Source organism: Thermobia domestica, chromosome 12 (genome assembly GCF_964235325.1).
Source record: "Thermobia domestica chromosome 12, izTheDome1.hap1.1, whole genome shotgun sequence".
Classification (NCBI taxonomy): Eukaryota; Metazoa; Arthropoda; class Insecta; order Zygentoma; family Lepismatidae; genus Thermobia; species Thermobia domestica.
Window position 1 is genome coordinate 73,618,826 of NC_137465.1, and position 14,119 is coordinate 73,632,944.

General features: G+C 36.5%; 1 protein-coding gene across 8 annotated transcripts in view; it reads right to left on the reverse strand.

Moving 5' to 3' along the window:
- Nucleotides 1-14,119, reverse strand: part of EndoA (SH3 domain containing GRB2 like, endophilin-A) — a 334,762-nt gene that overhangs the window by 138,248 nt on the left and 182,395 nt on the right. For all 8 annotated transcript variants that reach the window (XM_081733790.1, XM_081733788.1, XM_081733787.1 and 5 more), the window contains exons 4-5: nucleotides 12,016-12,232; nucleotides 10,029-10,162 (exon numbers count right to left, since the gene is read on the reverse strand). In XM_081733790.1, coding sequence (XP_081589916.1) covers nucleotides 10,029-10,162; nucleotides 12,016-12,232 — 351 coding nt within the window. The remainder of the gene's footprint in view (nucleotides 1-10,028; nucleotides 10,163-12,015; nucleotides 12,233-14,119) is intronic.

Sequence of the window (14,119 nt, forward strand, 5' to 3'; positions counted from 1 at the left end):
TAATTATTTCCATTTACAGATTTTGGTTGAACGGATATATGGAACGTATTGAAAATAGCGAACGAAAATATTACTATTATTACCTCTAGTGGTAATAGAAGAAGAAGAATTACACAATTATGAACAATTCCACAGTTGCTAGAAACAACAACGTTTGCTCTTGATCAGTCATATTTTTTACACATACTAAGGATGTACCTTATATGTTCATCAATGGTTTGCTAAACATGTTAAGTTCCCAGACAGTACGAAAATAAGACTGAAGTTAGATTTCAAGAATTGACAATAATTTCAAACTACATCAATTTAATTATACAATATCTATCGTCTTGACACTATATTATATAGAAAGCCCGGAATTAATGGCGAAATAAAAGCCCGAAAATGGCTGGAAAATTTGCAAAATAAACACCCCAAAATGGCAGGTACAATGGCAAAATAAAATAAACAAGCACTCACGAACTTTGGGGGAAAAATAGATACTAAAATATGTAAAATATGTATATTTCCGTGCCAGATGCAATCAAAAATGTTTGTGTGCCTTCTTCCACTTCCGAAGTTCCAATTACAACGTTGGAAATGGAACGTCCTATAATATCGCAAGTTTCGTCAATTAAAATCCATATATTTTTGTCAGCAACACTTTTACGGATATTGTCAATAGTTCTGCTGTACGCGCTATCAACGTAAGTCTTTCTTAAAGATGATTCACTTGGAACTTTTTGTTCTATGTATTTCTCGAGAAAGTTTCCAAAGAAAACATTTTTTAACTTCCATAAAGAAATGTCCGCGTTAATTAGAGCTTCACACAGATCATTCGCAAAACTGTTTGTATGCGAAGCGGGATTCGTGACTGTTCCAAGAAGATTTTGAACCTTTTCACTAGCTGATTTGCGTGTCCTTGCAGAATTGTGTTTTGCAGTGCTTATATGGTGTGTTACAAACATAACGCTTTTGAACGGAAACCACAGTTTCACATAACTTACAAAACAGTAGAGAACCGTCTGTTGAAAACACAGTACGCCCGAACTTACTTACAAATTTTTCCAACTTCTGTTGCCCAGAAAGACCAACTTTCATCATCTTGAAATACTGAAACGCACATAAATACCAGTTCTGTATCACGCACGCCTAAGATTCATAATAACTGCCCACCTGGCTACTTCTTGAAAGTAAGCATCTTCGTTTGTCATTCCAAGAACCGAAAACTGCTTCAAAATTCCAAGAACTGAATACGTACTAGCATCCCCGCCCCTCCACTTGTCACATTCCAACGGGAATAGACCAGTTATTATCAGAAAAATACTTGAAATATAAAGACACGATTCTGAGACCAGAGAAATATGAGGACATCCTTGGTAAACATGGTACAGTTCATAAGGGAGGGTAACAGTACCAGTTAAATATTGGAAAACAGAAGCAGAAAAGATACAGAAGAAGCCAGGCAACTGGCATTTCAACTTCAACCCATCCAAACAAATAATTTTGAAGCAAAATTACAAGAAATCATGTGTTTTGGTCAAGGGTGAAGTGGCTTACGGAACAGATACCTGTAAATTCAGACAGGTAACAAAATCAAAGCATTCACATCAAACTATGCGGCCAAAAGAGATGAACAGGGAAGGGGCCTATGAAAATAAAGGATGCTGCGAAACTGTTATCTAAACACATTGGAGAAGAATAGAGGAACAATGAATCTCTTCGGTTTTATTTCCAATTGGAGAAAAACCAAGTTGGAGAGACGTCTTAACCAGTTGATGAAACTGAGTCTGACTAAGTAGTCAAGGAAGAAGCAGATTTTAATCTTGCCGTCGTTTAGGAAAAAGGTAAAAAGCCACTCTTCCTAAGATTTAACAACATTATATTCTCATACCTGGGATAGTTTTAATATTGCAAATAACCATGTAATCTACTTTTAACAACACAAAGAATTTTTTAACTTTACATTTTGTAATTGATATCCTATAATGTCATCATTTATTAGTTTTCCCTCTTTTAATTGTTAAATCGTACTTAATTTTAAAACCCCTTTGAAGCAAAGCATAAATTTAGTTCTGACTTTCAATACCAGCCAAATCCTGTCAGTATCAAACCCCGCCAAATCCTTCATTTAGTATCAAAACCCGCCACATCCGAATTTCCAACTATTTTTCCTTATATTTTAAATTGTTATTGTTGGATTGTGTTCATATTTTGTCATTATAACAATCCAATTAATAACATGTTTGGTTAAAAAAAAAAATCGTTTGTAGTATCAAGAGTTTGTTTGTGACAGTTTTTGTGACTTTTCCATAAAAGTGTGCATAGGATTTGGCGGAGTTTGATTCTAGGGGCCTCATATGTAAATGTAAAATATAAACAGTATTTAATTTACAATATATTAGGACATGATGGTGCCTGCATTTGTTCCTTTGCCTTAGTCCGAATCCTCGATATTACATTCGATGAGAAGTTGAAATTGGCTGTAAAATGGCTATAAGTAAAAAGAATGTGGCAAGTATTGCTACTGGTGGTGAATTAGCAACCCTGGACTTTTACGCCTACCTTTGCTCTTATCAGAGCCCTGATATCAGCGCTCCCCCTCCTCTCTCTTTCTCTCTCTTTGTTACATGGCGGAGTCAAGTAATCTGATACTTATGAAAAAGGAAAGGCATATTAAGTTTGTTCAACAAACAAGCAACTGCTAAAACCTCTGCTGTCTTTCGGGCAGTACTGCAACCTATAAAGATCATGTTTAATGTAAGGAATTTCAGTTTATTCTTGCCTCTTTGTTATTATTAATACCTTTACAAGGAGTAAAGATACTGGGTTTGTTATTTACTTCTTTCACTTGCATAAAACGGGACAAAAACTACTTTTTTCCATCTACTGACGGGGCGGCAGGGACACGCCTCTAAAACGACACTGTCCCGGTCAAAACAGGACGTATGGTCGCCCTATGTGTATATATATATGTGTGTGTGTGTAGATAGATGTATAAATTTGTTTCTCAGTAACTACTGGCTGGATTTGAATCAAATTTGGTGGGCAAGCAGCCCATTACATAGATGTTCATTTTACTTCGACCTCACTCACCCTCGCCCTCGAAGTAGCAGTTGGCCCTCGCCCTCGTTCACCCTCGCCCTCGCGAATGGAATTGCCTATCGCCCTCGCGCGCCCTCACCCTCGCTGTCGAAACTTGTCCTTGCCCTCGCGCACATTCGCCCTCGCCGTCGAAGCTTGTCCTCGCCCCCGCGGCCAAAACTTGTCCTCGCCCTCGCGCACCCTCGCCATCGAAGCTTGTCCTCGCCCTCGCGCACCCTCACCCTCGCCATCGAAGCTTGTCCTCGTCCTCGTGCACCCTCGCCCTCGCTGCCGAAACCTGTCCTCGCCCTCGCGCACCCTCGCCCTCTCGCACCCTCACCCTCGCCATCGAAGCTTGTCCTCGCCCTCGCGCACCCTCACCCTCGCTGTCGAAGCTTCTCCTCGCCCTCGCACACCCTCGCCCTTTTCGTCGAAGATTTTCCTCGCCCTCGCGCACCCTCACCCTCGCCATCGAAGCTTGTCCTTGCCCTGGCACACCCTCGCCCTCGCGATAGAAGTTGTCCATTATCTCGCTCGCCCTCGCCTTCGTGCTCAAAACTTTTCCTCGCCCTCGCGCACCCTCGCCCTCATATCATTGAGGGCGAGGGTAATTGAGGGTGAGGAGGCCTCGAGAGGGCCTCCTTCGTGAGGATCAGAGCATCAAATATTCAACCTATTTGTTGAATTATTTCCTTATCGTCAGTGGCGGATCCAGGGGGGGCGATCGGGGCGAGGAAACTTCTTTATTTTATATATACAAATAAAACGCATCCCAGAGTTTGGAGCTCTTAAAAGTAGCTCTAAGTACGGCAAATATTTTTTTTTAAAAAAAAACGTACCCGGAATTCAGAGATGACAGGACTTCGGACTTCCAGAAGTCATGTCTATCTCACAGTCTGTCTCACAGTATAATTCAATGCACTTATTTCAATATTGCGATTTTTTTTTTGTATTTTTTATGCAAAGAATAAAAAAGAAAATGGCTCACATAAGCAAATGCTTGTGTGTGAGCCTGATTCTCGTGTTGTATTTATTTTCTTATCGTAACATATGAGGTTTATTCTTACTTTTAACTAACAATAGTTTTTTTAAACACTTTTTAATTCTTTTAACCATTGTAAAATTAACCTTTTATATGTTTTGAAATTACTTTCTTCTTTGATTCGGAGTGGGAGTTCATTATAGATCTTCGATGCTCTGTAATATGTTTGGTGTTGAGTTATAGATTTAGTCGTTGCTCTAATTTCTAAATTTTTGTTTACAACATTTCTGGTTATATACGCATGTTTTATTACTTCCCATTTGTTTCTGTTCTTTTTAACATATATTAATACATTCTGCAAATATAATTTTGAAAGTGGTAATACTGAGAATTGGTCATAGATTCTATCTAGTCTACTCTCAAGTCCCTTTTTTAAACATATTCTTACAATATTATTTTGTTGAACAATCAGAGGTTTTAAATGAGTAGGGTAAGCAGCTCCCCAAATTAATATACCATATGTAAGTATACTATTTACAAGAGCATAATATACAGTTCGTAATATTTTTATGCTTACAATGTTTCGTAATTGAACAAATTTATATAATAATTTTCTTAGTATCGTGGCGATATGTGTAATATGAGAAGACCATTTTAGATGCTTGTCAATAAATATACCTAAGTATTTTACTTTATTTTCACTAATAAGAGGACTACAGTTACATTTTTCAATATTTTGACAATGATGCAATTTAAGTGACATGTTTTCTGGCTGTCCTGTTAAAGTTGGTGAAAACGTTATATACCTGGTTTTTTCAGCATTTAATACTAACTGATTATTATCAAGCCATTGTTTTACTTTCTTCATTTCTGCTTCAGTTTTTTTTAAATACATCTGTCCATGTTTTACCAGTAAATATAAGTGAGGTGTCATCAGCAAATGATTGTATATGCCCGTCCATTTTTAAATTACACAAATCATTTATATAAATTAAAAATAATATTGGGCCTAATACAGTTCCTTGAGGGACTCCTTGTTTTACATATAAATAATTGCTTTGAAAATTACCTATTTGAACGGCCTGTTTTCTGTCTTTCAAATAACTGTTAAACCAAGATAGCGATATACCCCTTATTCCACATCTTTCTAGTTTATTTAAGAGAATTTTGTGTGATATTGTGTCGAATGCTTTAGCTAGGTCTAGGAAAACTGCAATTATTTTTTCAGCTTTATCAACATTTTTACAAACAATCTCTGTTAAATTGTATACTGCATCTGATGTACTTTCACCTTTTTGAAATCCATATTGATTTGAAGAAAAGAATTTATTTTGTTCAAGAAAATTAACATCTTCTCTTCATACATTTTTCTAACAGTTTAGCACAGTTACTGAGGATTGATATAGGTCTATAGTTATTAGGATCAGCCTTTGATCCTTTTTTATATATAGGTTTTATTACAGCAGTCTTAAAATCATCAGGAAATACACCAGTTTCTAAGCTTAGGTTAAAGATATACTGCAAAGGTTTTAATATATTTGATTTCGTATGTTTCAATACACTTGCTGATAATCCATCTATACCAGATGTTGTTTTTGGTGACAATTCATTTATGAAGCGTTCAATTTCCTGTTCAGTGATTGGAGTGAAGAATATAGAGTTTACTACTTTAGTTTGGGAATTCAAATTCAAATTTATTTTATCATCAATCTCTTTGTTAACTATCTTTTTGCCAACACTGGAAAAATGCTCATTAAAACTTTCAACTATTAGCATTGGATCACGTTCAAACGTTACTAGACCATTTTTAGTGTTTAGTTCATTTATTTCTATATACTTTTTGTCATTTTTATCTATAATATCTGTTATTACCTTCCATAATTTACTAACATTGTTATTACATAATGTAATTTGTTTTCTATAGTAGTCATTTTTAACTTCTTTTATTAATTGTGTAAGTTTATTTCTATACCTTCTGTAATATTCCTTAAATTCTAAATCGTCTTGGTTTTTTTATTACTAAACGACTTAATCTATCTCTTTCTCTTACAGAGTTGACTAATCCTTTTGTTATCCATGGTTTTATTTTGCGATATTTACTACTTACTTTTTTATTTTTATTGTTAATACATGAATTACTTATACAATTTTTCATTATTTGGATGAAATTCGAGGTTGCAGTATTAACACAATTACTGTGTATTACCAAATTCCAGTTACATTTTTTCAATTCTTCATTTAATAAAGTATAATCTATAATTGTTCTTTCATATGGCATTTTTTCCCTCTTTTGCATTGTAATGGGAACATTTATACTAGTGAGAAAGTGGTCAGTTATACTTGTTTGCAACACAGCTGATGTGACATTCAGTGGACTTTGGTACTTTAAAAATATATGATCTATACAAGTCTTACTATATTCTGTAACTCTAGTGTGTTTATTTATGCATGAAACATAACCATAGTAAGTTTAAATACGTGTCTATATTTTCACAGTATTTGTCACTTAATATATCTAGATTGACATCACCTAAAAGCAAAGAGCAAGTTGATGAATTTTTAAGCTCATCATTTAGTGATTGTAGAAATGCTTTCTCATCACCACTTGGAGTGCGATATATAGCTATTATGTTACAACCTTCTGCATTGTTTAAATGTAAGCGCATTCCAGTGGCGTCAGCAAGATTCAGTTCCGTTACCTTGTCAATGTCAACTTGCTCGTTTACAAATATCATGACTCCATCTGCACGTGTTAAAGACCTATTTGTGTAATAACAGCGATATCCGTTTATGCTAATGTTACAAGTTGCTTCATTTTTCCATATTTCTGTTAAGACAATTATATCTACATTTATAGCAATATTTTGTAACAATACTAAAAATTCATCTAAATTTTTTCTAACACTTCTAATATTCAATTGAATAATCGTGATTCCTGTTTTATCACTAAATAATTCATTAAAAGAGTCTTTTATGGCACCATTTTCATTCTATGAACCTTAATACATACAAAAACTTTTTATTTCCAAATGAAACTATATAGCGACATTAATGGGTCATTTCAAAAGAGTGGGGGAGGGGTAACTGTCCCCCTTTGCCCCCCTAATCGCCACCCATGCTATGATGTGTGGCACATTTGTGCGAAATTAATAATAATATGATTAAACTTTTTACCCACAACAAAATCCTGCTCGTTTTGCTGAAGTGGCTTTTCCTAAGTTTTATATGTTTCATATATCCTACAGTTTTTTTCAGGCCTTTTTTTTTTAATTTGTCCAAATTTATATTTCTCCTTTTACCACACAATCGTTCAATACTTGCACTATAATATTTACAATCAGTATAGCATCCTGTAACGTATTTTATTCCTAATAAAAATCATTGAACAACACAACATACAAACCCTATCTCACTGGCTTGCACGCGAACCTTTGATGCATGGGGTCCTGGGGACAATTCCGAGTGGGAGAACATTGAACGACAGTGGATCGAATTCCGCGTTAAACCTATAGGTCCACTTCTCATATAGCCTCGCCGACGAAAGAGGACGCTAAACGGCAATCAGTCAACAGTTGCAAATTTCGGCTGCATAAACAACTTATGTCTTGTAGAACTTATTAAATGTATTTTGTTAAAGCAGCTCTTTTAACAAAATTTCAGTATTAACGTGTAAGATATTTCTATTTAAGGACAAGAAAAAACATATTATTTATTTTGTAACTAAATGATAGCTCTACCCATGTAGATTATAAAAGCAGAAACAATGAAAATCGATACAATAGTGACTGACATTATTTTAACAAATATCGATTCAGATAATAGTTTGGGCTGTCACAAAACTATGAAAAGTTAAAAATTCCGATTAATTGTAACAACTTCATCAGTGGTGGATATTGGAGGAGGATGTATGCTATTAATCAGCCCATTTCATTGGCATCCAAACTCACGAGCCCAACGCTCGCTAGCTCGGCATTCGCACTCAACCGTTCTCGGGTTCAATAATTAAGCGCTACCCCGAGCGCCAAAGAAATAAGTCAGCGCGAGTCCAACTGAGGGAAGTGAGCCCGAGCACGATTCCCAAAGGAATAAATGAGCGAGAGCCCAGTTGAAAAAAATGAGCCCGAGTCCGAGAGAGTCCAGAGCAAAGTGGCCATCTATGAACCAAATTCATTCCATCAAGTCTTTTTCCATCTGATCTATTGCATTCTGATGGTTTCTCTCATTGATTGTGTTTGTTCAGATATCAGCACTCTTGTCATTTACTGCTGAATGACGTGAGTGACTGTCTGTCTGTCTACCAACACTCTTTAAACATGACAGTCTAGTAGACACTTCTTATCTAAAACGTCTCCAGCACAGGGAGGGCAACAATGAGGCACACTTACTTCTTAATGTAGCGCTATTTCTACCCGGAAACTTTCATGGGAAAAATCAAATATTATTCTTATTTGCATTATTATTTTTAATAATTATGTACGTATACACAAGAAATTGTCTACTGCAATTAATTGAAAGGAAAAATACGATTAATGTATAACCTTGCTATGACACTAACTTTTCATCTAGGGGACATGGCAGATGATATTTTAAATTTTGCCTTTCTCCAAAAGAGGTCAAACAGCAAACTCCAAAACAGTTGCTTTTAAGGAAGCTTGTCCTTCTCCCTCGCGTGCCCTCGTTCTCCTGAAGGAAGTTGTCTCTAGCCATCGTGCACCCTCGCTCCCGCAGTAACACTTGGCCCTTACCCTCGTTCACCCTCGCCCTCTTCGTCGAAGCTTTTCCTCGCCCTCGCGCACCCTCACCCCCGCCATCGAAGCTTGTCCTCGCCCTCGCGCATCCTCACCCTCGCTGCCGAAACTTGTCCTCGCCCTCGCGCACCCTCGCCCTCTTCGTCGAAGCTTTTCCTCGCCCTCGCGCACCCTCATCCTCGCCATCGAAGCTTGTCCTCGCCCTCGCGCACCATCGCCCTCGCTGCCGAAACTTGTCCTCGCCCTCGCGCACCCTCGTCCTCTTCGTCGAAGCTTTTCCTCACCCTCGCCATCGAAGCTTGCCCTCGCTGCCGAAACTTGTCCTCGCCCTCGCGCACCCTCACCCTCTTCGTCGAAGCTTTTTCTCGCCCTCGCGCACCCTCACGCTCGCCATCGAAGCTTGTCCTGGCCCTCGCGGCCAAAACTTGTCCTCGCCCTCACGCACCCTCACCCTCGCCATCGAAGCTTGTCCTCGCCCTCGCGCACCCTCGCCCTCGCGGCCAAAATTTGTCCTCGCCCTCGCGTCACTGTGGGCGAGGGAACTTGAGGGTGAGGATGCCCTCGAGAGGGCCACCCTCGCGAGGGTGAACATCTCTGGCCCATTATCTAAGGAATAAAGATCGCTATATTCGGTGGCTTAGCTCGGCCAGAGACGGCTGGACTCGTCTCGTATGTGGTACTTTATTTCTCAAAAACTACAGACGGGATCTAAATCAAGTTTGTTGGACAAGTAGCCCATAATCTAAGATGAAGGTTCGCTATATTTGGTGGATGAGCTCCGTCAGGGACCAACTTCATACGCCAGGAGCTTCCGAATTCGATTCATCGACTGTGCTGCTCTTGTTTAAATATTTTAGTTTTAGTTGGTCACTCTTTTCTTCCTTTCTTTCAATTATGCACACTAGGATAATTTCTTCTTATTTAGGATGCAGACTATTGACCACTACTGTTTCTAAGATTGCTCATCATTGAGTCAAATTCAATCACCCTTCTTACGACGGCTTGAAAGGAAGGAACTTAAACTTCCTAATATGATATAACAATGAATTGGCTTACGCTGTATACTTTTAAAATTCTGTTGCACTGAAAAGTGTAAGACATTACTATATTGTGGTATTAAACCTTGAAGCGCATGTGTGCTACGGTTATAGATTTCTCTTTCTTATTTTCTACTAAATTGTAGCCTAATGCAATGATAAATTATTAAAGATAAATAAGTAAAGTGAGTATTTTACCATTACTTCCTTTAAGTCTTTCGTTTGCAAATGATGCAACGGTTCGAGAAAGTTTTGTTTGATATTGTCATCCAAGGAGTATTTGACATCAGCCATCTGTTTCAACGCTTCGCCAGTCTCGATCAAAGATTGTGCTGCAAAAGACGATAAAATTAATTATTATTGGAAAATGAGAGTCTTTTTTTTTTTAACACAAATAATTAGAACAAGTTGATACAAATATAACAGTAATATATAAACTACTTAATTACCAGCCTTGGCCTGGCTTTTCTTCCCTTTATTTGGAGGGTTTACTAAGCCATGCGACAATACTCAAACAAAATTACACACAAATTCAAACACGGTTAAAGACGTAGTTCTTTCCCCTCAGGATTATAACTGTATTATTATTATTATTATTATTATTATTATTATTATTATTATTATTATTATTATTATTATTATTATTATTATTATTATTGGTTACTAAAATTTTAATGATATACTTTTAGAGAAGAAATACATAAAACATCCTATTTGGTATGTTTTCTGGTTTCTCAGATCATTTTACTGGGGACCTGTAAGGAAACGACTTTGCTTCTTTATATTTATTTATTGAGAGCGTCAATGACCTCCTGTTCCTTCAACTTTTAAACTATTTCTTATTCTCAACCAAAATTGGGGGCAATTTTCCCCGAAAATTGGAAGCTTTCATATTTAAACAGTTAAAGAAAATAATTTTGCCCGATTTCTTTCGCCCGAAATTAATCGATTTTTATGTAAAATGTTATAAGAGTGTATTTTCCTCCGAGGCTTTCCAATCATCCCCACTGTTTCGGATTACAATCTGTAAAGAATAAAAGTGAAATACCTCTCATTTTAAAAATATGATTCTCAATCCGTAAATATTTTATTTCATTTCGGAGCACTACGGTGCATATTTTCTTTAGGGTTTGGCAATCTTACCCACTACATTAGCGAAGAATAAAGGAATAGATTTTCCTATACACTCAGTTTTTCGGAATGTTCCACGGTAACTTTCGTAAAAATATTCGATTTTGACAATAAACTCCACGTTTTCTTAATGTTTCCACTTCATGGGGTCGCTCAAGAAGAGGACTCAATTAGCTATCCAACATGATTGATAAAGCATGGTCTACAATCATCTGCGTAATAAAAAAATCGATTTTAGTGCGATAAACGAATAATTTTCCTGAGGCATCCTAACATCGTCACAGGGGGCGCGGTGGCTCAGTGGTAGAGCGTTCACCTCCGGTGTTTGGGGTCCCTGGTTCGATCCCAGCTCGCGCCGTGTGAACTTTGTGGTGGACAAACACCGTGCTCGTGCGTTTTCTCGGGGTTCTCCGTTTCCTCCTACTTTCTTCATTCCATCATTTCACTCACCTCTCATCATCACAGTCTCCTTTAGCATAACCGGCATAAGCGTGGGACGTAAAACTTAAAGATTTCATTTCATTTCCTAACATCGTCACTGCTTGGAGTTGAAATTGGCCGATAAAGAGGGAGTGAAAATACCCTTCTGCTTTTGAAAAATGTGTTCCGTGAAATTTTCTTAAAAATTCTCCGATTTTTATTAAACATTTGGTATGTTTTGTTTGAGATGGAGACTTACCCGAATTCGTTGGAGTTAACATTAGTGAGGAGGAAAGGGAGAGTCGCTCGCTTCTACAATGCATAGCATCACTAGTTATATAGATTTTTAATAAGTTTACTATTATTATTATCTGGGAATAGTAGTGATTTTACTTGTAGTTCTTTTTTTATTTTTCTATGGGAATTCTCCTGAAAGTACTTAACGATAAGTTCTATATAAACTTAAAATTTGTAATTTACGTTGATCTTACTTCTTTAAAATTTTAGAGCTTCGCTTCACTTCTTACAGCAAGTAGTGATTATCATCTTCTTATGCTCTAGATAAATAGATAGATAGATACACTTGTTTAGACTGTAAAGAGATAGGGAATTAAGTATAACAACTTGAACTTACCAAATATACTATCTTCTCCTAATTTCTTTCCATACATTATCATGCAATCACCCAGTACTCCATCAGGCTGAGGATACGTAGATGCCTTCGCTTGTCCGCTTAGTTTGGAAATACCTTTTACAGCTGCCATTTTAGCCCGTGCTGTGGGATTCGGTTGAAGAAATTCCTTTGTCTTCATTTGTAATTCTTCTACTAACTCATATGTGACATCTGTTTTCTACAATTAGACAACAATTACAATTGGACAATGATATTGACTCACTTGAGAAAATGAACGTGCAAACTGGTGACCAAAGATAATTATGCTGCTTTCAATAAAATTCGTTATGACGACAAAAAGAAAACAGGTCAATACAACTTTGTACTGATCTGATGCTACATGTCAATAAACACAAAGGTATTCACTCTCGATCCTCTAAATTTTTAAAAGAAATATTGTGCGTCAAATTTTCCCTGATAACTTTAAGTATTATCAAAACTAAGATAAGGAACAGTATTTGTGTAGGAGTATGGAAATTAAATATTTATACCTGAAAACAGAAACATCTCATTGCTTCACACAATTACAAGGTATAAAAGTGTTTATACCAATCTGCTTGAGTAGGCAAGTGTCTATGAAATTTCATACACATGCCAGAAACTTATTTCCAATTGCAATCCCGGATGCTATCAATCTACATCATTGTATATATATATATATATATATATATATATATATATATATATATATATATATATATATATATTGTTATTAAATGATCAGATTGTATTTTTCTTTTGTTGAGCGTGAGTTGAGCGCGAGTTCCTTTTAAAAAGCTGAGTTTTGAGAGTGAGTTAACTCATTTTTTACACTCTGAGTTTGAGCTAAACTAAGCTCGTTTCAAAAGTGAGCGTTTACAACCCTGATATATGTATATATTTGGAAAAAAAATACACTCACTAGGACAAAAGAAAATATTCATGATCCCAAACATAACCATGTTCCAACATCGGGCCTTTCAAAACACTCAAACCATAGCATCAATAAAGTAAAATTGATCAAAAAATCATCATCATTCGAAGGAAGACAGGAACATGAGGTCTTCTACATTCAAACGAGGACACCAAAACTAAATTTGGATATGGGCACCCAGGACAGAAGTTGGAATAACATCATTGATGCCTTCACCGTCGCTACCAACCATAGAAGAAAACATTTATGATGTATATTCTGTGGAGCATCAAGATGTTTTTAATTTTCAAATATTAAGTGGTCAGTGAAAATTCGATGCACAATATTCTTTTAAAAATCTTTAAAAATTTAGAACAAAAGTGAGTACGTTTGAATTTATTGATAAGATTGCTCTTCAAGTGGTTCATACTACAATAAAATTGTGTGTTTCTTATTAAGGTTTTTCTTCTTTAAAAATTTGCTTTTTAAAACTCACGTTTTATAACATTTTAATTTATTTTTCCTTTGACAGAAGTCTAACAACATTTTAGTAGTATCAATCTTCAATGATTCACGAGAGGATCAGTCTTACGTATTTGAATTGATTTCAACGACATTGCATTTTTTTCAAATATATACATATATATACCTGAAAGTAAACAAGAGTTGTGATTGAAAGCACGAAAAGATCGGACTGTGTTTCTTGATAAAGCCAAATACGCCTATGTCTGATGTATATAATTTCTACGTCGCTCCTTTGCACGAAAGAAATATAAAAAAGTTCTTCTAAAGGAAGAAACAAAATGAAATTTCTAGTTTTACATAGCACGATTGTGCCCTTTAGGCTAACTAACACGCGAGGGTCCCACAAGTTGTCGCTAAAATCTTATTGCCACATAGCACATCTGATAGAGCATCATGAGAAATGAAAATGAGCAAAATTTAAATTGCTATAGACCAGAAGGATAGGAGCTAGGGGGCTTCAAAATTTGAATATCCAAAATGAAATCTTTGAGTTTTACGTCCCACGGTTATGCCGGTTAGGCTAAAGGAGACGGTGATGATGAGAGATGAGTGAAATGGTGGAATGAAGATAGTGGGAGGAAACGGGAGAACCCCGAGAAAACCCACGAGCACGGTGTTTGTCCACCACAAAGTTCACTTGGCGGGGGC